We start from the raw sequence: 23,255 nt of genomic DNA, 5'->3' as shown, positions 1-23,255 counted from the left end.
TTACAGAGGAACAACAGATATATGTTCCAGCAGCTTCTTAGCTCACATTTTAAACCATTCCTCTGATATCAGTGAACATTTACACCTCTGATTGGAAACTTTAAATCATTTGCTGTCACGCCCGTGAGACATGAAATTGTGTTGCCTTCAGGTGCTCTCTGTAAACTCCCGCTCCTGACTTTGGAAACCACCGCTGCTTGTTGTGACAGCAGAGTGACCTCAGTAATATCAAAACTGCAATATGCAATTGCAATGTTTAAGTGTAGGTACAAGTATCGTTTTTAAAACTTTATAAAAATTATCAACATTGCTAATACAAATGAAACCTTTGGTAGTCTGCTAGAATGGTTAAATCAGTAGCTTATTCAGTCCACTAAATGCATTTTGCTGCAATAAAAATAATCGAAGTGAGAAACATAATCTTTAAATCTATATCTCATTAAATAAAATAACATAACTAACGGTTGTAAAAAGGTAATACATCGAAATATATCATGATACATGTCATCAAAATACTCAGCAAATCACAGTAATAATGTATAATGTATGTTATGTATCATGACTTAGGAGACGTGATAATATCGTATCATGGGGCCTCTTGTGATTCCCACACAGACATGTTAAGTTGAATGGATTACAACTTGTTCTTTACGTCACACCCAACATCTGTGACTCCCTTAAAGCAAATAAGTCACACATAGTTTTAAGGGCCACAGCTCATCAGTGGGGTCCATGTGCTATAGCATGTAACGTCTAGTAAACTTCATTTATACCGAGGCCTTGCATGCCACGAAGCGAATGTTCTTTAATGAGTAAATGATGCACCGTTACTGAAACATAGGTATAGTTTACTCTAACATTTGTTTTCTCTCTTGCAGGGGCGTCATCGTCAGAATAGAGGAATGCAGCCATCCAATAGTAATGAAAGGTTTATGTGCTGAATGTGGCCAGGACCTGACTCAGTAAGGACATGCACACACTGTCACTTTTTATACTCTTAACAGAAACACGTATGTTGTCATTTTCCTGTTAATTGTTAGGATGATATCTGTTCTGTTCACCCTCTGTCTCTGACCCTCACACCCAAAAGAATGTCAAAGTTAGGTAAAGTCACCTGACATCTTCCGACACGGCTCAGTGAAGGGCGAATGTAGAGCTGATTAATTACTGATTTCTTTAAAGGTGTTACATTGCAGTGCCTCAAAGCTGACAAATAACTGTGTATCTGACCTGGAGTAGTAGAGTCTGTATTTTTTGATACCATCAGATGGCACCAGAGATCAGACAGAGAGAGCCGAGTGCAACTCAGGTCATAAACCAAGTGTTCACAGCCTGCACTCTCCCTGCTGTGTTGCTCAGATGAAGGTGTAAAATTTACAACTGTGAGTTACAAGCCAAGACACTCGAGATGTGTTGCAGATTTATGTAGCTCACAGACACAGTATGGTAGTGTGTGGTATTATTGCGATGAAGCTGTTTTAAAGGTGTTGCTTGAAAGGAACATGAAAAGTTATTTTGCCAGTCACCACCAAGGGAAGAGGATACATGATAAAAATACCTGCTGGCACTGAAATGTTACACAGCAGGGTCTCGCATCATGGCATTTGATCACATGTGTTGACAGGCAAAAATATGATGAGTGTGCCAACAGTAAACTGAATCACTTGCTAACTGTTGTATTTTCTTCGGTAAGTCGTTTGTGAGCGCTGCTGTTCTTCTGAGTCACAATATGTTGAAGAACCTATGAGATGCACAAATCACAAAATGCATGACTCCCACTCTTTTTTTTTCCCTTCCTTTCTCAGGCTGCAGAGCACAAACGGGAACCAGCAAACTCCCATCTCCACAGCAACCGTCTCCATGGTGCACAGTGTCCCTGAGCTGATGGTCAGCTCAGAGGTGAGTCATATGATGGAGATGCATGGAAGACTGGGCTAGTAGGGCAGAGATACTTTACATTCATGCCGTTATGAGATCTGTGTGTGCACGTATTGCTATTTAAAGGCCCCAGTCGCTGAAATATTTTCCAAGATATTAAATTTGGACTGTTGTTGAGTATTTTGCATCTTCAGATGTGAGAAGATGTAACAAATGCTCAGCGTTTCTTGGGAGAATTTCATACTTGTCAAAATAATTGCGATTAATAATTTTATCCCAGTGTTCAACAAAGCATACTTAAGACTCTTAAAATGGCAGTAAAACATTCCTGAATCATTTCTTTTCCATTTCTCAAGGAGCAATATTTTTATTGCCTCACAGATAGGAGGACAAACATCTTTTAAGTGAACGTCCTTGAGAGTGAAAAACAAACTAACACTCTCCAAAAGCCAGGCTTTTCATCTTTAGCATCATATCTTTTTCGCTCTAAAATAGCTGATGCTTGATTAAGATCTTTTACGTTTTTTACGAGTCTTTCTTATTGTTAGTTGCATCGCAGTTTCTTTGGGTGCTGCTGGTCACGATATTCACTATTATCCTGATAATGGAAAACCACTACAATATTGTGATCGTGATAAAATCGTATATCGTCCCCTCCCTATGTAGAACACATAACTCTCAGGTAATGCATTTTTTCGCCCCTGATCCGAGTTATTTAATACTGAGTCCCAATCCATTGCTTCTGTTTTCCTAGATAATACAGCTGCACAATATAGTACCTGTCAGTGAGGGGTGTAACCTGTGCTTGACAGCTGAATAGCTACGCAGTACATACAGAAAAAGATAATCCCTGCGTCCGAGCTGTTCCTTAATGTGTAATGAGTACTCTTCACCATGTGTTGCTTCGGTGCAGCCTTTGCCTGAGTTGCCTGATGAACTTTGTTCCGTTTGAGTGTTTATTTTTGTTTTCTGTGCATGTTTTGTGCGATGACATTAATATTTTACTCTTATTGGCCGTTTGCTCGCGGGGATTTTGTTGCACTTGCAGTACAGCCACGTACCACAGTTGACAACGAAGCAAAATACAAGATACACTCTCACACTGAGCTGAAATGAAACGAGTGCACATGAATAACATAAATAGAAAGATTTGCATTTTGCGTTTGCCACGGGAGGGACAGACAGTATACAGGATCTATATAGCTCGGTATAGCCGATCCTGATTTGTTAAATAATGCCATGATCACCTCAAAACTGATCTCTGATATTTGAGCGGGACATCCCTAAATAAGAGTCTGTTTAAGTCCAAGTTCCTGTAACTTATGTAGTGTTATGTAGTAACTCATTAAGGAAAATATTTGACCATAACAAAAATGGATGACTGTCAGTATACTGTTTTTTCCCCCCAAAAAATCAAGGCCAGTGCCTCCTCATAGACCGCATACTGAATTTGTATTCCTGGCCTTGTTAAATTCAGTCCTTTAAAAATGACCCTGTTAGGACAGTTACAAAACAGGACACACATAAAGAGGGAAAAACTGTTCACAAAGCTGGAAAGAATCAAAAGATGTGAGCCTAAAACATCTAACGCTGAAATGTTGGTAATAAAAACTTTATTAATAGATAATCATATACGGAAAAAAATGCCCTGAGGTCACCGAGAAACAAAGTGGTGGTTGATGAGGTTTTGTGATACTCCATTCTTTGTCTTTATTCACTCCAACAGCAAGCAGAGCAGCTGGGCAGAGAAGACCAGCAGAGACTCCACCGGAACAAAAAGCTGGTCCTGATGGTGGATCTGGACCAGACCCTGATCCACACCACTGAGCAGCACTGCCAGCGAATGTCCAACAAGGTACTATTCCATCATATCACTATTTTCTACTGTCATCACTGTGATTGATCGAGAGGCAACCTCAGTGTCTGTGACTGAGTTTCATATTCTGTCCCTAAATATATTCAGTTTATGTTTAAGACTGGGGAATAAGGAAGCGGAACAGAACTGTACCATACACACAGTGATTCCATACTGCATAACACTCTGTGTTATAGATTGAAAATCAATAACTGGATGTCTTTGTTTGTCCAAATGACCTCAGTCTCCTCGGAAAGTAATGAGCTGTTGTACCTCCTACAAATGTGCCACTCCAGTATAAAGTAGCGTTAGCACAGATGCCCAAATACTGCTACGTTTGTTGGCACGTTACCATCAACAAAAATAAGGGGAACAGGGTAAAACCTCTGTCCTTGTGTACAGTTCAGACAACACGGGGATGCACTTGTAAAGTAACTGCATTATAGCAGTGGTTCCCAACTGCTGGGTCACAAGTCCATTCTGAATGCATCGCAAGTGACTTGTAAACATGTCAAGTTTATAAGCAACACACTTTATTTTTAAGTAAAGTGAATTTCTGGCATGTAGCTTTTATTTTGAAGTGCTGTTTCCTGCTGCAGAGTGAGGAGAAATGGACAGCTTCTTGAAAGAGACAGCAAACTAGCTTGACAACGTGGCCAAATGCAAGTATGATGCTGAATGTATTAAACTATGTGGACTTTGAGCTAATGATTAAGGAGAAATCTGGACCCTGTGGCTGCACCAGATGGAAACCACTGCTTTTGTAGTGCTACAGGTGGTCAAAAACTTCATGAGCTTCATGAATCTGAATGTATTTCACTCCACCTTCCAGTGGCCTTAACTATAAATGCTTTGGGTTTTCTGACAAACAACACATCAGATGAAGTAGTTCTGCTCCAGTAGAATAAATCTGTGTGAGTTTATGTCAAACAGGAAGTGGATGGATTCAGGATTATTCTGCTGAGCCAGATCGAAGGGCTGTCTGCCAGTATAATGGCAAAGCCTCTGTAGAAATGACTGTTATTAGTACATGCTGTAATCTGCACACATGGGTCAGGGTCTCTCTTTGTTTACCTTTTATAAACAAAATCTAGTCGTAGGCTCCTGAAAGTACTTTGCTTTGCAGTTTTCAGCCTTTCATCATTGTTTTACTGAAGTCCTGTTTCTTCTTTTAAGAGCAGATGTTGAGAACTAAACCTGTGTTATTTCCTCCAGGGCATTTTCCACTTCCAGCTCGGGCGAGGAGAGCCAATGCTCCACACGCGGCTGCGCCCACACTGCAAGGCTTTCCTGGAGAAAATCGCCAAACTCTATGAGTTGCACGTCTTCACGTTCGGGAGCCGCCTTTATGCACACACCATTGCTGGTAATGGACTCATTCACACTTTACCGCAAATTATAAGTACTGATTTTATTCATCCACACTGACATCAGAGTGTTGCAGCATTCAAAGACAGTGTGGGGAATCTGTTGGTCTCTGACTTGTACTGCCTGATTGTGTCCATAAGAGGGAGGTGTCTGCTCGTGTTTTCTATTCCAGGTCACTGTTGTGCATCTAATGTCTCTTTGCAAGCAGCAGGGGTGCCACATTTTAAAATTAATGTTTTGCATTAACACTTTGTAACCTGCCAAACTTGCAGGTACAGTTGACGACCCCTCACTTTCCTGCCCAGTTTTAGTTTTTTGACTGCGACCTGAGTGATGTTTCTTCCTAGATGAAAATATTTCACTTCATGATTCAAGGCTGCCTTATATTGAAGTGTAGGCAGTGTGTTTATATGCTGTCTTTTTGGTATTCAGGCTGCAATCTTTCATCATACTGTATTTAATAGAGGCAGCCTCGGTCCAAGTACTGTTCTGCCTCCATATGATGAATGTTTAATGCATTTTGAATTGGATTTTACTACTGTTGGCCCTGATGCAGGGAGGTCGGCATGTTTCAGAGCAGTGCTCCAGCTATTGACAGCTGCTGTGGTGGTTGAAGGAGACTCTGACCTGGCTGTCTTATGCAGTCAGGGATCGAATTGGCATTCAAATATGCATCTTTTTAATCTTTAATCTTTATTCTTTATTTTTTTAGGCTTTCTGGATCCAGAAAAGAAGCTTTTCTCTCATCGGATTCTCTCCAGAGATGAATGCATCGACCCTTTCTCCAAGACGGGGAATCTTAGGTGGGTAAACGAATGGTTAACAGTGCAGTCTGTGATCTCCCTGTACCTGTCCTGTCTCTCTGGATATTATTTTACTGTTTTGTTTTAAAGCACAAAGAGACAGTTTCCTTATTGCATAGATAAAACTTTCAATATGTCTCACAGGAGCAGTATGTGTACCTCCCATTTCGATACTATCCCGATACCTAGGTGCAGATTTGATTTGTTTTGGGATTCTACAAATATTGCAATTTAATATTCCAATTTTAAAGTGACTTTTGTTTGCGTTTTAAACACTAGACCATGAAAATGTCTTTCTGACTGTTATTTCAGCAGCATCATATGACATAGCAAAGTGGTAAATAAACTAATATCTGTTCTTATGGCCTTATTGTTGTTAACAATTTCATTACAGTGAAGCATTTTGTGACCTCGCTCTGTGAAAGGTGCTATATTAAATGCACTTTACTTTCTTATTAAAATGTCCATGTGCCAGAGAATGATTAAAAAAATATGTCATTTTTGTAAGTAAACGTAAACTGCGACATTTAGCCGACCCTGCACTGTTTCCCAAACATGGATGTTTTTGCAATGGCTGCTGCAAGATCAACATTGACCACCACATATTGAATTTCTATTGTTTAGTAGCTATAATAGGTAAAATTATTCCATTGTAGAGCAGCGTGCAGCGCATTGTTTCACTCTGCCCCTCGTCCAGCTCTCTGTCTCTCTGATCAGACCACAAACAAAACAAGAATTAGGTAGCTCCTGCACCCAGTGATCCTTCAATCTCACTCCACGCTTCTAGGAGAGTGTTCGCTTGGAACAGAGTAGGCGGAAGCTCTGGAGTAGGACCTTCAGTAGCATCTGAAGTAGTGTTGTCACAATACTGCAATTTCTAACTTCGATACAATTCCTTGAAAAATATCTATTTGTTGCTGTTTTCAATACCACAGGAAATTAAATTAAAAGGGCATAAAATTTAACATTATTAAAAGATGAATATAACAAGACTTTAACATCAAACCATTGAGTTATCCTTTCTCGGTTAGGACTTTACTTAGAACTATACTGTAATAAACTTTAACAACAATTAAAACCTTTGTACGTTAACAGTATTCATTTTGCAGTAGTGCAGACTTTCGACATCTCCTAAGATTGTCACACATTTATAAGGCAATAAAGTTGAAGAAAAAAACCCAAAACAGTGCCAAACAGCCTACATGCAACCGGAGCGAATAAGACAAGTGGTTAGAAGACAGCACCGTGAGTGATTGAAAGGAGGCGGGGCTATTGGGGCACTGCAGAGGTGTGTGTCATTTTGCTATTAGGAGAACAAAAAAGTGTGTGACAGTAGTGTTGTTGCTGTCAGAAAATTTTGAAACCGCTTAAAATATTCAGAATCGATTTGTGTCGATAAATCAGTATTTTTGACAACACTAGGGAGCAGCAACTCAAATTCATCTGGCCGGGGTTCACTGTGGGCTGGGTCTAGGGCCCTATTTAGATGGTCTAAAACGCAAAGCGCCAGGCGTGCGGCGCATGGGCGTGTCCCAGTCACTTGCTAGTTAGCGCGTTTTCAGACTGTGCGCCATGGCCGAGAGTCTAAAAGGGTTGGACCTACTCTGTGAATTAGTCATGGGTGTGTTTTGGGCGTATCATTCAATAAGCCAATCAGAGTGTCACCCCTCATTCCCTTTAAGAGAGGCGCGACTGGAGCGCATGGCGGAGAGCTAGTTAGATGGCGGACCTACCAACTGCAAAGAGTGAGCGTTTTACAGCTGAGGAGACGATAAATGTATCTCTATATCGACTGTCCCGTCACATCTGATGTCAGATCAAAGGGAATTGGCAGCGTTTGGCACGTTTGGCACGCGTAATGGAAACCCAACCTGATTTGATTAACACAGCTGCAGTCTAATCAGTTCACATCCCTCTCAGCCAACCACAAACAGCCACAGCATCAGATAGGGAGTATATATTCAGCATCTGTCATCTTAGAAAAGTCAAAAGAAAAGAAACAGAGTGAGACTGCGCGAGAGAAAGAGAGAGCGCGCACGCACGGGAGAAACGCTGTCAACAAATTGTAAGTTATTCAATTTTATTTTAACCCGGAGGTTAGAGAGCCCATCTCCCTCTCCAGCATCCTGAGAGACAAGTTCATTTTACAGGCTATGCATCATCAGCCAGTGGAGGTCTGCTCGCAGTTCCATATATTCGGACACTGCGAGCTTGGACCTCCCGGATTATGATGATCATTATCACTGCGATTAGATCATTCTGATTAATGACTGACCATTAAGACGTGTTTCTGATAAATATTGTAATGTGCACAATAATAACCTTTCACACTGTAATCATATTTTTATTTGTTATCTTTTGCATATGTGTGGCTGCTCTGTGTGTGTCTGAGCAGAGTGCATGCGCGCTGTGCACCCGCCTAGAGACGCATATTACCAACTTGTTTAACAGCGAAATACTGCGCCGTTGACTTTAGACCAGGTTTTTGTTGGTCACTGGCGCATTTGCTTTTTACGTAATCTAACTAGCAACGCGCCATGACTGCGTCTGACCACTCCTCATTTTTAGACTAACACACCCAGAGGAGCGCAAGTTCATTTGCTAGTTAGATGACGGGGGCGCAAGGTGTGAAAATGACAACTGCGCCTGCATCTAAATAGCAATGACACTTGCGACATGGATTATGCGCCCCCCGCCGTCCGCCTTAGACCATCTAAATAGGGCCCATAATGTGTGTGACAGCAGCAACAGGAAGTTTGCAGGTCTAATGGTGTGTTTGAGCTGGGCTGGCTTAAATTGGAGTTGCTATTCAAGTGACTATGTGACCTTCTACTTTCACGCTTAGCCTGCCCCATCTAATAAAGACAAAAAAGCCATAAAAATAATAATCTTAAAAACATGGCACTTAAGTGAGGCTGCAAGGCATCTATGGGATAGTTGGTGGACGAGCCACACCGGCTGCTGGCAGTAGTGAATTCACCCAAATCATTTCTTAGCTTCTGTAACTGTTTTTATCGTAGACGATCTGTTAGTGACTGTAGACGAGCACAAAGAGTGGAGCTCTGATTCTCTCTCCATGTCACCAATGAATGGTTGTTCATGACATCTTGCAAATAACAGAGGTAGACTGTTGGTGCAAGCTTGCTATTTTGATTTATAGCAAAACACTATCTGTCACTGCAATATCACTACAGCCAAAGAGATAAATAACAGCCTCACACTGTTTAACTCTTGAAAAGCCTCTGTCAAGAAGCTCAGCATTTTTTGCGAGAGTCATGTTGTTTTTTATTCTTCTTCTGACAGGAATCTTTTCCCTTGTGGTGATTCCATGGTCTCCATAATCGACGACCGAGAGGACGTGTGGAAGTTTGCACCTAACCTCATCACTGTGAAGAAATACATCTACTTCCAGGGCACAGGGGACATTAACGCTCCCCCTGGATCACGGGAAGCTCAGATGGCAAAGAAAGGTACGCTGCCCACGCATCTTTGATAACATGAAGCACTTGTAGGAAGATCGTTTAACGACAAAGTTGCTGACGGTTTATGCAGCACTGAGGGTCAAAGTGACAAGAACGCACTGTCCTGTGAGTAGTTTCCAGTTCTGTGCACATTCCCATGAGAGAGGCACTTTTAGCTGAAGTTTAACAAGTCAGTGCTGTGGCTTCACTGATCTTGGGCTGCTCGTACAGAGTCGTAGTGCTCATGCTGAATGTTACACAATCCAACACTTAGTTGGGAATAGAGGGAAAGAGTTTACTGTGCTGACACTGACACTCAGCACTAAGTGAATTGCAATAGGAGGACCAGTTCTGTTAAAGGTGTTTACAAATTCAATGCAGTTTATGAAGTTTTAATTGGTGATGGATGAGGACCACTCTTACAAGTTATTTTTAACAGCACTGCCCTTAAAAAATTTCCACTAGGGGTAGGTGATATGGCCCCAAAATAGAATGATATGTCAGGGTATTTTTGCGATAACGATGTTCTTGACGATATGACAAATTAGTAAAAGAATATTTTATTATTGATTTAAGACCATAGAGTCATATTGTTTGATACCATGGCCACTGAGAAGTCCCTATTCTGATTGGCTGTTAGGTAAAGTAGTAACCATCCAGTAAAACCAGACACCTGTGACACAGCTCCAAAATTAATGTACCAGTATTAAACTGGAGGTAAGGACAACAGCAGTGAGGTTTCAATTATTCAGAGATATGAATGAAAGTGAAATGAATGAAACATAATGGATAAATAACACTGCAGCGTCTCAGTGACAGCCACACTAATTTCTTTTCATCACAATATTTGCGCTCTGAACATCCAAATGAAAAAACAGTAGGAGGAGGAAACGTAGGATTTTTTTCATTAGCAGAGTTAACTTTGGTGCAGCCTGAGAGCTGCACGAGAAATGCGAGTAGAAGCCAACGAGCCTCCACTTCATGCTGGGTGGCTCTCGTGGCCAGTCAGCACTGAAAGTGTTTTCAGAAGCATTTTTGACGCCCGTCACTCGTGTGCCTACGGAGCAGATACGCTTCCATTTCATTAAATTTATCAATCCACTTAGGGATGGCCATTTTAAGTAACTTCCATATTTGAGTATTTGAATTAAAGTTTTGTAGTGTACTCAAATACTTGATAAAAAAAAAAAAACAAAAATCAATGTAACAAGAGGAATGGGCGACGCAGTGGTGCAAATGTTAGCAATGTTGCCTCACAGCAAGAGGGTTTGTAGTTCAAACCTGGGGTGGGGGAGCCCTTGTAGAGCCCTTGGTGTTACACTGAGGCCAAAACAGCTGAACTCTGTCCTATTAATAAGTGCAAGGTAGCGTTAGCCCATCACTGTTAGTGTGTGCAGGCAGATTCTCACTGACTGTTCCTTGGTGCTGAGCTCACACTCCAGCAGCAGCAGTCACATGATTAACAGAGAGAGAGACAGCAGAGCAATAGGGTGCTGAGTGAAGAAAGACACACAGATTTTACTCATTTCAAATAGTTAAACAAAGTCACATTCCCATGTGGGATTTTGGGCAGAAATTCCTCTATACACTGGACGAGTCCTCGAGTACTCATGCCCATCTGCACAATCAAAACTGACTCAGTAACAGGCAAGTCTCACAGAGACCCCACCACGTTTTAATGCTTCCAGTCTATTTTTGTTGTGTTTAGTGAGGCATAATCTGCCTAGGCAGCTATTAAAATCAAACAAATATCCTGCTGTGTTTGTGTCTTGAACTTATTAATCATATCTAGATTCCCCGCAATCGCTGTAGGGGGCAAGGGAGTAAAATCAGTGAATCAATACATAAAAACACTGTTGATTTCTTCCCATGGAGCCGACATGAAAACTATTTTGGTTCAGTAAATCTCTGCAGGCAGTCAGGTTAGTGATGTCCACTCCAGCTCCCCAAGAGCTGCTGTTCATAGACATTTTTGGAAGACAGAGTCAGTGTTGATTAAGGGACAGGATGTTTCCCTGATGCGTACGTCTCATATCCAGTGGAGATTCCCAGTCATCCTTTGCAGTCATGGAACATAGAACTTGAAATCTGTTAAACAAGCAGCAAAATCTGAAGATAGATGACCTGTGAATCGGTTTTCTTACTTGACACAGTTCTGTTGTATAAATACAGGATTCTAAACAAATTGTATTTCAGTGGTCAAAAATGAGTTAATGCAGTTTTTGTTTTACATGTGATAAGACATATTCTTAAGGCCAGGCATACTGACCAAATAGAAATCAGAATAACATCCCTAGCACTTGAACTGGCAGTATATTGGGCACATGATAACTCCATTAGGTTCCTTGGTGATATCTTTTATCAAAAGGAGTCACCCAGGCCAGACCCACATGATAAATAGTCATCAACACTGCATTCATGTGCAGCATTAGGAGCCTACACACGTCTATCCACCAACCTCACCATGAATCAAACGTACCTGTCAATGACAAGGACAGGCTGTCTTTAAGGGTTCTGATACTTCACCTCTGTGTCGAACTCATAAAGGCACTCCTCTCAAAGACACAGTGTTATCCTCTTTATTATCACAACAGGAAACAAGCTGCTTGGAGCCAGCCAGTGTGTCTCCTTGGGGACTTTTGTAGGAACCCCTCGTTTACACCCACTCTCTGGCTGTCACATCAATTAGCGATAACTCCTGGTTGTCCTGATCCCATGTTACAGCAGCTGCCAGGCTCAACAATGGCCTTTACATTGTTGATAAATTGGGAAAGAATACAGAGTTCGTTATGTGGTTAAAACACAAGCTCCAGTTTGCCCAAAGCAGATTTGAACTCTTTTTGTTCATCAAGCAACTCTCCTGCGGCTTTGCAGGTCAAATAGTTAAAGTGGACATGTTTTAGTAATGTCTATCACATGAACAACATACACACATTTACATGAAGGATTTGACCAAATCAGCAGTTCTTCTGATGGCATTAATATTATTTACAGTTGCAGTTGTATTGCTAGAACAAATACATTATGAAATAAAAATACCAGTTCATGAATTAATTCTGTGGAGTTTTGAAATTATTAAAAAGAATATATATTTTTTAATTTTTGATGATGTTGGGAGGTGCAGCTTTACATAGGACCAAATATGCTAATTTTTAGGTTCATATTTGTATTCATGGTTACTACAAGAAGATGTTTTCAGGCTGTAAAGGTCAAAAAACAGTTTATTTTCCTCACTGTCTGAGCAGGAATGCCTGTTTTCACCCTCTGTCTGAGACACCCTGTTTTAACACCTGTTTCTTTCAGCCCCCCTCCCGAAAAAGCCTAGTCTGCTCTGATTGATCAGCATGGCCAGGTCTTTCACATCTTGGCGTCTTAGTGGCACGTGAAAAAAATAACAAATTAGGCTTCGAAACAGAACCAGACATGTTCCAGCAGGAATATAATTTGAAATTGGGTATAAATTAATAACATCAGCAACCAAGATTATATGTTTCCCTGTCGTTAGCATGTAGCTACATGTAGCATTGTATTGGCAACCATTGAATAACTGTGTTTAGCGGCACTTTCTCCCATTTAAAATTAACAAGTAAAGCCTCTAAACACAACCGGACATGTTCCAGCAGGAATATGATCTGAAATTGGGGAGAAATTAACAATACTGGCAACCAAGATTGCATGTTTCCTGACGTTAGCATGTAGCTACATGTAGCATTGTGCTTGCAGGCATTTTCTCTAATAAAAATGAACAATAAAAGCTTCTAATGTTGTCTTCTATGTTCCAGCGGGACTATGATCTGAATTTGGGGTCAGATTATCAACTACAGCAAACATGATTACATGTTTCCCTGTCGATAGCATGCAGCTACATGTAGCGGTGTACTGGAGGCCAGGGAATTACTGTCCGCATTAGCAAACAAGATTATGTGTTTCTCAGACGTTAGTGTGTAGCTACATGCAGCAGTGTACTAGCAGCCTGTGAAAGACTGTGTATAGTGGCACTTCCTTTGGTTAAAAATGAACAATTAAAACTTTTAAACACAATGAATATGACCCAAATTAGGGGGGAAATTAACATGAGCATCAAGATTGCATGTTTCCCAGATGTCATCATGTAGCCTCATGTAGCAGTGTGCTGGCAGGCATCTTCTCCCATTCAGAAATTAACAGTAACAGCTGTTAAACACAACTAGAAATGTTCCAGTAGGAATATGATCCAAAATCTGGAGGAAAATAACAACATTGGCATTAAAGATGACACTTTTCCCTGAAGGTAACATGTAGCGTCATACATCAGTGTTGGCTACGTAGTGTAAACACTTGCAGTAGCATGCCTGGAACAGATGACCAGATGTCCCTAAGTAGAGAACATTAAAAACAGTATTTAGAATGGTTGAAGCTGTTGGTTTTTGCTCACTTGGATTACTTTTACATACTAATATCTGGGTATTTGGAACTTTATTTAATTGTAAGCATAATAGGTCCCCTGTAAGCACTCTTAAAAACACGTGTATACATGTGCCAATATACTATATGACTACAGAGGCGGCATATTTGTCTTGTGATCATTGTTAAATAATACCATCTGAATCATTATGTAATTATTATACCACACACTGTATCAGTAATTACGCTGAGTCATTGTCCTGTAGATTGCCTGCCATTCTTGATACTGAGATGCTGCAAACAATGTAAGTCTAAAAATGGCTCTTTGTTTTTGAGGATGAATTACACTGTTGAAAAGTTTTGCCTACAGTCTAATTTGCTGCATTGGTATTCTGCAGGCCTGTGTCCACTGGCCCGCGCCCTCTCTCACGTGCCCTGCCTCCTCACATTATTTATCTGCCCTCTCCTGTCCATCCAGCCCTGTGGTTCCACATGATACAGTACACTACACTTATCATCACTAATGGAGATGTATGCAGAGTTTATGGTACATCTTTCTATCTAGTTTAAAAAATGGCAGGATATTTTGCCTCCAAAAGCCACGACTCTTATTTGTCAAGTCTGGCTGTCTCGGTATCAGTATCGCTGTCTTGTGGATTACTCTGTGTTGTTGACAGGTTATCGCTTGAGAATTTATGTCACGCTCGAATAGAGTCACTTGCACTGGAGTGACTCAGTGTACCCAGAGGAGTCGGCTTTGCCTTCAGAGGGAGATTCTACACCAAGAGGTGCCTGCCAGCACAGGCAGCCAAAACAGCTCTTCCTGAGCTTAAATCTGGGTTATCCCCCAGGGTAGAGTGTGTGTGAAATGTTAGGAAGGTTATTACTAAGAGGTTTATAATCACAGGGTCACAGACCTTCCAGAATGCATTAATGCTTAGGTACATGCTGAAAAGGGCAGTAACCATCAGTGCTACTGAGCTTATATGGTGCCAAACAGTGCGTGAAATCTGAACTAAACTATGTTGCATGTATCATGACAGACCATTTGAAAGATCTTTCTTAGTTGGAAGTTTTCTTACTAGAGATGTGGGTCCTATGGGAGCTTTAAAAATCTGCTTTAAATTATCACTATGGGTTAGAGGTGGTGAAGATTAAGTTTTGTAAGTATGGAGCCAAAAAAAAAAAAGACAAAATATAGTAAAACGTTATCAGAAGTAAAAAATTAACTGTTTACAACAGCAACTCGATAGTCAGTTCACAATAAATTTGACGTTGTTGCTGCCGCTGACAGGTGCTAATTATAAGCACCTTTTACACTGCATCGTCAATGCAGGAATTTCACATCGTTATGCCACCTCACTATTCTGTATAAAAGGTACAATCACAGAACGGAGGGAAAGAGTTGTCTCGCCTTTAAGGGGACATCGGAGGTAGTAACTGCACTGAAATGACCTCAGTGTAAAAGGGACAGCTGGCAGGGTGGGATTATGGGCTGCATGAGTGCGATGTTTTTACGACATGTTATGTGTGTGACCCACTGCGGGAAAATTAAAAAAGTAGCTGTAGCCATTAGTGGCTAATTCAAAGAAGAAGAACAGCTGCTGATGTATTAACAGGCATCTTTTTTCAATGTAAGTCTTTTTCGGTCCAGTGGCATCACATGATGGACCCAGAAGTTGTAGTTCAGTTTTTATGTCCACCATATAAAATTGACTTGGTGCTAACTGGCTAATCTGGTAGATGTTGTTGGGCTTGCTATCATAAGGGGGTTGGGCAAGGTGATTGGCTGAGAGGCAAGAGAGCATTGACAACATCATTGTCATTAAAAGTGACGTTGTGAAATGAAAAGTGAAAAAAAGTCGCAAGTGCTACTGGGAAAAATGCCATCATGAAATAATAGATAACTTACTGTTGAGTCACCTATTGATTCTGATCCCTGTGTCTTGTTGCAGCAGGAGGCCCGTCAAGTCGACCAGCAGAGAGCACAGAACCAGGGACACTTGGTGCCGATGAGCAAAATAATGGCCCGAGGAAAAGGGCGAAAGACAACAGCATTTCTGGAAAGGAAGAAACCACAACATCTCAGTCTTCTCAGGGAGTACCAACAAATGAACGGACACATCCCACAGGGGTTGTGGAGGATGAATCGGGACAAGGTAAAGGGTCAGAGACTGAAGCGCAGTCTCGGGCAGGGTTGGTAGAAACTCAGGTGGGTGACGGAACAAATGTTAAGGATGATGATGGCAACAGGACACTGGTGACAAAAGAGCCACAGGACAGTGCAAACTCATCAGCACCGAGCCATGAGTCCAATAACTTGGACTTTGACCTTTCCAGCGACAGTGACAGTGACTCTATTACAGAAAAGCCTCCCTCATCAGAGAGTGATAGTGAAGGCAAGTCTCGCCAGGCAAAGCAGCCTGGGCAGGAGGGAGTCACGCAAGAGCCAGGTGATGCGGATGAGGCTAGGGAAGGGGACAGTAAAGGCCGGAGCGAAGGAGAAACCAGCTCTGACTCGGCAGAACCTTCAGGAGTTCTTCTCCCAGACCCCGAGCTGGGGAATGGCTGCTCAGATAGGAGAGAGCCAGAAACAGAGTCCCAGAATAGTGAACAATCTGGGGTCACCATGGGGGAGGAGCTGCTGGACCAGAGTATGGAGGAGGAGGAGGAGGAGGAAGACGAAGCTGATATCGACCAGGACGATCACTTGATCCACCTGGAGGAAGTGCTGGAGAGGATCCACGCAGAGTACTATGCACGATACGAGGCCTACTTGAGGAAGGAGGAGTCGGAAATGCCGGACATCCGCAAGATTGTCCCGGAGCTGAAAAGCAAGACACTGGAGGGCACGACGATAGTGTTCAGCGGACTGTACCCAACCAACTACCCCATGGAGAGGACCCGTGAGTACTACCATGCCAAAGCACTGGGAGCCATGATTGGCAAGAATCTGGTTCTTAGCTTCCAAGATCCCAATCGGACGACACATCTCATCGCAGCAAGAGCTGGTATGTAGAGATATATGTATGTTGTTGAGCAAGCATGCTGTTGTAGCTTTATCACTGTGAACGTTGGCAAGAAATTGATCTTTATAAACTTTGTGGTATTATTCTCAAACAGTATTTTATAGGGGTGGAGTAAATAATTGACGATTTGGCAATATCGTGTTGAACTATAATCTTGTTCGGTCACCCAAACCTAGGACTGAAAGTGATATTAAAATAGTTTTTCCCCACCTGCATATTTTGGTCTTGTTCCTATTACTGAATATAGTTAATTAGTATCTTTTAGTAGTCTTGTGCTGGAACCTCTTGTAATTGATGTGAGTAATGGTTTGCTAATGAGGCTAGAATCCAAGAAGGGTCATGAAAGGCTTGTTTAAAAGCCAGGCTGACATACATATTGGCACATTTGTGTGTCTGAGCCCTTGCCGAAACTTGAGGAGAGAAAATTGAGATTGAATACTCTGTCATTACAATTAATGTGTCTCAGTCAGAGGTCAGCCACTCCAGTGTGACAAGCTCCAGTTAACATGTGACAAAAAGGGTGTATGGGTGCACTAATGCAGAGACCTTGGTTAAAGTCCTTTCATCTCTGAAGCAGCAGAGTAGGACTTTATACTTAGCACAGCTTTAGTACTGTATAAATAGGCTCAGCAGAAAACAGTGCGGCAGATATCACTGAGGTAAAATTGTACTTGATTATACGTTCGCATCGTTTCCTTTGAATTCAGCACAGGAAAGGCGGACTCCGCCTCTACCAATAAATACTACTATATAGTGGGGTAATAATAGAATGTAAATGCATTGAATGGCTAATGCAGAAAAATGAAGACCATAAGTAGTATCAAAAATGCAGTTGACTTTATTACAACTTGAAGTGAAGACAGATAAGAACACAGTTGGTTTTGTGTGTAAAGAGTAGAACATGGTATTGCAGGAGTAATCAGTTGTTGATCTCTTTGCTCCGTAGTGGTCCGCTTGTTTTCTTTTGCACTGGTGGCCAAAATTTGGTTTATGCAGCTTTAAATAATAATGCTTGGTACTGATTGCCGCATTGACGCAGCCCCTTCCCAGTAATTGCTTGATTGACATAAACATGGTTCACTGCATTCTGACATTAGAGAACTGTGTGAACGCTGGAGGCTGTTTGTGTTTTTCCCCCCGAATAGGCAAAGACTTCAATCAACAAAGCTAGTGAAAAATGTATCTTATGGAGGCTAGTGTTGCACATGAAGACTAAATTATGCTGTGACTGAAAATAATGTACTGCCTTGGTGGGCCCAGCCCATCCTGTGTTAACCAGTTGGTTGCGAAATGTCCTGTTTTGCTTTGAATGTTGATCAGGCCAGTTGTTTTTAAGCACTCCTAAAGGACGTTGCTGTTGCCAGTTGTAACTGCTGGCTGCAGTCGCACATTCTCTGGTAGTTCACAAGATAGAGACAAGACAATAAAGGACTCTCTGTGACACTGAAAATGTCAAAGCAGCTTCCATCCTGCTTAGAAAATGCTGTTCTGTCTGAAGCGGATTCACGCCTGTTTTGCTACCACTCCAGTTTACCTTCTGTAAACAAGCACAGGAAGTGGCACCGTTGCTTTGAGAGACAGCCCCACTGTGAGCAGCACTTGGCAATCACTCATCTTGTACATCACAAAGAGAAAAATCAGCCAAAGATAGAACCAGGGCAATACAAGTAGTAGGTCACTTAGTCTAAAAAGAGCTGCTGAAAATGCCCATTGTGTTGTCAGAACAGCACATTTGACCGGTATTTACCTTGTCCTTTTCACAGAAAATCCTAGCTTTATGTTTTCTTTGCTATTATCGTTCACATGATGTTTATTTAGTAAGTGGTCACAAAAGTAATGAGACTTTTTTCATGCCTAGGAACCTTTACCTTTCTTGTTAACACATTTTAACTTTCAAGTGCACAATTATCAGAGTTGTCAGTCAAAAAGAAAGGGTTTCTCTTGTTTACACTTTATTTACAGAATTGAAACTATGCTTTATGACTTTGTTGCCCTATTTCTTCCAGTCTTTTCACTAATCCTAACGTCTTAAGCTCTTCATGTCCTCCAGGATTCTCAACGCAAAAACTTCAATGGACAAAGATAAACTTACTCTGTTTTTAATACGCAGTTAGGCTGGTGATAACATTATTGTCCTATACTTTTTGTGATGATAAAGCAATTTTTGGGTATTCTTTTAGCCACAGATGACTCTATGGATGCTGATGCCGGTCCGTTGGTCGAACAAAGACTGTATAAAAATAATTGTCATAGCCATGGACGTTGTGACGTCACCCATTGGTTTGTGGATCCAGTTTTTAAGCCTCGAGTCTGACATTTTGGCCGTCGCCATCTTCGATTTTTGGAGCCAGAAATGACCGTATTGGACTAGAGGTTGGAGCTAACCCTACCTTTAGCTGCTAGCTTGGTTGGCATTTACAGCCATGGTTAATTTTGATAATGCCAATGCTAATTTTCCAGGGAGACTGTAGTGGAAGATCCAGAGAAGCATCTAAGAAAGGTTTCTGAAGGGGAGCTCCAGATAAAAACAAAACTCTACGTTCAGAGAGAGAATTACAGTAAAAAAAAGAAAGACCCAAAGAGAGTGCTCCTGGGGGCAGGGTAGATGCAGCGGGCTTAGCTGCAGGCGTTCGACATAAACACGTAGACAGTGTTTGTTTAATTACTCTTACGGCCAGAAGGGGGACACAAAAGTTCCGCACCACAGCTTAAGTGAAAAAAAAACAAAAAAACTATACTATGGAGAACATCCCTTTCATCAGTTTGCCAGTTTATGATACAGCGCTCAACACAAAGCAGGCACTTGATACTGTACGCCACCCGAAGAGGAAATGTGGTAGTCATGCATGAATAAAACAACTTAGGGTTAATGAGCTTCTAGCCTCAAAGATTCAATTTAGTTTCTTTGTGTCTAACATCAATACAACTTGTTCAAGCAGAAACACTGCTCTCTATTGTGGATTTGGAAGGAAAAACATTGCTTTCTGGATTTCTAAGAAAACTATTGAGTTGGCAAAAAAGTGAAAAAGAGGAGTCGTCCTTGTTATCTTTCTCATAATATTGATCCGGCAATTATTTTCTCTTCCAGGAGAGAAAGTCTGATCATTGATCTGAATTATTCAGTGGTCCCAGAGTGTGTGTTTTTGGTAATAGCTTTTGATTGTAAGGACTGCACCTGCTCTCATTTTCACCTTTTTCCTCTTTGATTCCTGTCACCCAGGCACAGAGAAGGTCCGTCAGGCACAAGGCTGCAAGCACCTCTGTGTAGTCAACCCTGACTGGCTGTGGAGCTGTCTGGAGCGCTGGGAGAGGGTGGAGGAGCAGCTGTACCCGTTAAAGGAGGACTATTCAAAGACGCCAAGGTAAGTAACTTAAAGATACCACATATGCTGCTGACCTATTAAATACAATAACACCTGAGATAATTCCAAATCTGAGACATTTTTCTTGTCTGTTAAAGGAGCAACAGTCCAGCAGCATTCCCTGACTTTCAGGGCTCCTTGCAGAAGCATCTTTTCCACCCAGCTCCCATCCAGCAAAGACCTCCAGCTTCAGCCCCTGAGGTCCGCACCTACGACTCTGTCACAGGGAAGCTGATCCGCAGGGGCCCTCAGGTGCCACGGCCGCCATCCTACCTCCAGGCGTCGGGGTCTATGTTGCTCTCTGATCACAGAGAGCAGTCTTGTCTCAGGTAAGAACAAAATTGGAGTGATACAAATGTTCAGTTTAAGGAGCTGGATCCAAAATGGAGGCACGAAGAGCAACAGATGTACTATTAACAAGCAGTGTATCCCTTTACTTGCAACATTACAGTTAAGGGAATTATTTTCCATTGTTGAATAAATTGTGATGATTGATATTGCCCACGTACACGCTCTCTTCACTTTCCATTTTTCATATCGACAGGAATAGTGGACGTGCTCTTACATTGTAGCCAGAAAATCCCTTGAGGGTTTGTGCAGAGCTATAGTATGTAAAAAAGCTGACATAAAAAAGTGTACTGACTGCAGAACAGCTTATAAGGGATCTTAAATGTATTGATTTGTCCTCGAGGCCTCATTTCCATCCTTCTCCTCTCTGTGAACTAAGACAGCTCTTGGTGTAGTGCTGCAGTGCTTTATGAATTTCCCTCAGGGGAGACATGCAGCTGTCAACAGAGGCACAATAACCCTCCCAACACACCTTTTATTGTATGGATTGTTTATAGCATTGGGTGGCAGGGAGTGTGTTGTGCAGCTCAAAGACAAGCCTTCAAACGTGTTGTATTTTTATTTGTATCTGCATTTTGGGTTGGATATAAAAGCACCATAAAATTCAGGCTACTTTATACGACTACAAGAAGAACTCTTAGTACAAAATACTCATGCAGTCGTATAAATATTTGATTTTCCAGTCTCGTTCTCATTTAATTTCCACCTACATTTGGACAAGAATGATGTGGCAGGTGCAGGGAAGGCTTCACAGATCCTCAAAGTCACCTCTGTGATCTTCCACTTTATTTGTCATCCATCTGTCAGTCACAAATGCTAATGCAGAGTGTGTCCTCTGCCTCTGTGTGTGTTTGTCTTTGTGGCCTGTGTGCTTTTCACATATCTCCAGAGGAATAAAACTTCAGCCATCTTTTTTACTGGACAGTCACGGAGGCTTAATGTGTCTAGAATCAAATCTGTGATGATACTCTATAATTAATAATCAGGACCATGAAATTGGCTCATATAATTCATGGATTAGCAGCACCGTGGAGTTTTCAGGGAGTTGCATAAAGTTGGATTTAATCTTCAAAGTTGATTTGTTCAATTAAGCACTGCCAACAGGAACTAAAATTTAATGGGCTCTCGTAACAGAGAGGCAGACCTCCCGCTTCTCATTAGGGAATGGAATTGATTAGATTTATTGATACCAGTGCTATTATTGATTCTGCTTATCGGTCTGAATCTTTATTGATACCCTCTTTGATTCCTGATCAATTTATTATGTGGGGTGAAAAAAGTAGGTCATCAGAGGTTTTCATTACCAACACAGCTGTTTCATTCATCACCTAAAATGGATGAAATTTGAATTTTATATTTTTTAAAATTTAATTTAATTTAAATTAATTCTATTTTATTTTAGTTTTTTTATTATATTGTATTTTATTTTTTTATTTAGGTTTTCTTGGTGTGTTGGAAACTGTTGGTTTCCAGCTTCAACCTTCACTCTTTCACCCTGCACTTAACATCTGCAAACTGTCTGTGTTGTAAAAAATGTGCAGATTGTGTTTAGTGTTTGCAATTCATGTGACGATCACTGTAACACAAGAATGACTTTCAAAGTAGAACAAGTAAACAAGACAACACAAAATAAGTATTCATTTTCAGAGATTTTATTCTATTAAATTGAAATGATTAATTAAATGTCATGACATGCCAACATACGATTTCAGCTACATTTTGACATGATATTGAAAATAGCAGATGCTGATGATATTAATATTGTAGATAGAAACATTACATTACCTGGGTCACATAAAACAATCTGATATCTTCATCTTTCTGTATATTGAGCTAATTAGCCAGCTAGTTCATCCATTTATCGCCACTACACTGGTTTACATTTATAGTGTCTGTTATTTTCCACAGGGGAACTTCAAAGAGTCAGCAAGATGATGTGGCGGGGTCCAGCCAAGACGACGAGCAGCCGGGGCCGTCTCGTCGGAAACGACAGCCGAGCATGTCAGAAACGATGCCTCTGTACACGCTTTGCAAGGAGGATCTGGATAGCATGGACAGAGAGGTAAGGAAGGGGAGGGGAAATATTGGTACTGCCTTCAGTTTGGTGTTGTTTTTGTTTTGTTTTTTCATACAAAGAAAACCTAGAGTAGAGGTAGGTATGTCCAGAAAGGCTTGAGTCTGTTACATGTAGAGTTCAAGCAGAAAAAAAAAGAACTCAACCAGGCAGTGCCAAAAACTGCACTTCCTCTAATGGCCACTTGGGGCTGGCTCTAAAAGCCCCGTTCAGACCAAAGATTCACGACTAGACGAAACCGATTCAGAACGTTGCAGAGAAAAATTGCAGCTCTGTGAACTGGCTGTTCAGAGCTCGACTCAAGCCGGCTGATGGTGTCACCTGCCACTCCGCTGGTCAAATCGCCGGCAGCTGGTTTTAGAGCGTGATGCACGTCACCTGTTTCTACAGCTAATTGGCTTGTAGTGAAGTCAAAGTCAAAATGACCGTTGACCATGTGTGTGCCTACTGCGATGGGTGCTGTGTCCCCGCTGAGCCCTCTGTTTCTGTTCTCATGGTGGGTCGCTGCTGCTGCTCGCTGTATGTGCTTATGCCCCGCCCACACACACATTCTCACTGACTGATTAAATAGTGCTGGTTATTTATGTTATTGTGGTGTATTGATTATGAATTCAGTCCATCTGATGCTCGTTTCCTTTCTGTTTTTCGCCGTTTCATCACAACTACCAATACAGCTGTAGCCAGTATCTCACTA

General features: G+C 41.5%; 1 protein-coding gene across 2 annotated transcripts in view; it reads left to right on the top strand.

Moving 5' to 3' along the window:
• The window catches only part of ctdp1 (CTD (carboxy-terminal domain, RNA polymerase II, polypeptide A) phosphatase, subunit 1), a 107,073-nt gene that overhangs the window by 1,124 nt on the left and 82,694 nt on the right, over positions 1–23,255 (top strand). The window contains exons 2-11 of one of the 2 annotated variants that reach the window (XM_033637246.2): positions 879–962; positions 1,806–1,899; positions 3,605–3,733; positions 4,949–5,099; positions 5,814–5,904; positions 9,208–9,374; positions 15,707–16,759; positions 19,998–20,139; positions 20,238–20,468; positions 22,396–22,549. In XM_033637246.2, the coding sequence (XP_033493137.1) occupies positions 879–962; positions 1,806–1,899; positions 3,605–3,733; positions 4,949–5,099; positions 5,814–5,904; positions 9,208–9,374; positions 15,707–16,759; positions 19,998–20,139; positions 20,238–20,468; positions 22,396–22,549 (2,296 nt within the window). Of the gene's footprint in view, positions 1–878; positions 963–1,805; positions 1,900–3,604; positions 3,734–4,948; positions 5,100–5,813; positions 5,905–9,207; positions 9,375–15,703; positions 16,760–19,997; positions 20,140–20,237; positions 20,469–22,395; positions 22,550–23,255 lie in introns of both variants that reach the window. The other variant, XM_033637245.2, reaches the window with a different exon arrangement.

Source organism: Epinephelus lanceolatus, chromosome 16, assembly GCF_041903045.1.
Source record: "Epinephelus lanceolatus isolate andai-2023 chromosome 16, ASM4190304v1, whole genome shotgun sequence".
NCBI classification, from domain to species: domain Eukaryota; kingdom Metazoa; phylum Chordata; class Actinopteri; order Perciformes; family Serranidae; genus Epinephelus; species Epinephelus lanceolatus.
Note: the sequence above shows the minus strand (reverse complement) of the source record. Positions and strands in the feature narration are given on the sequence as shown.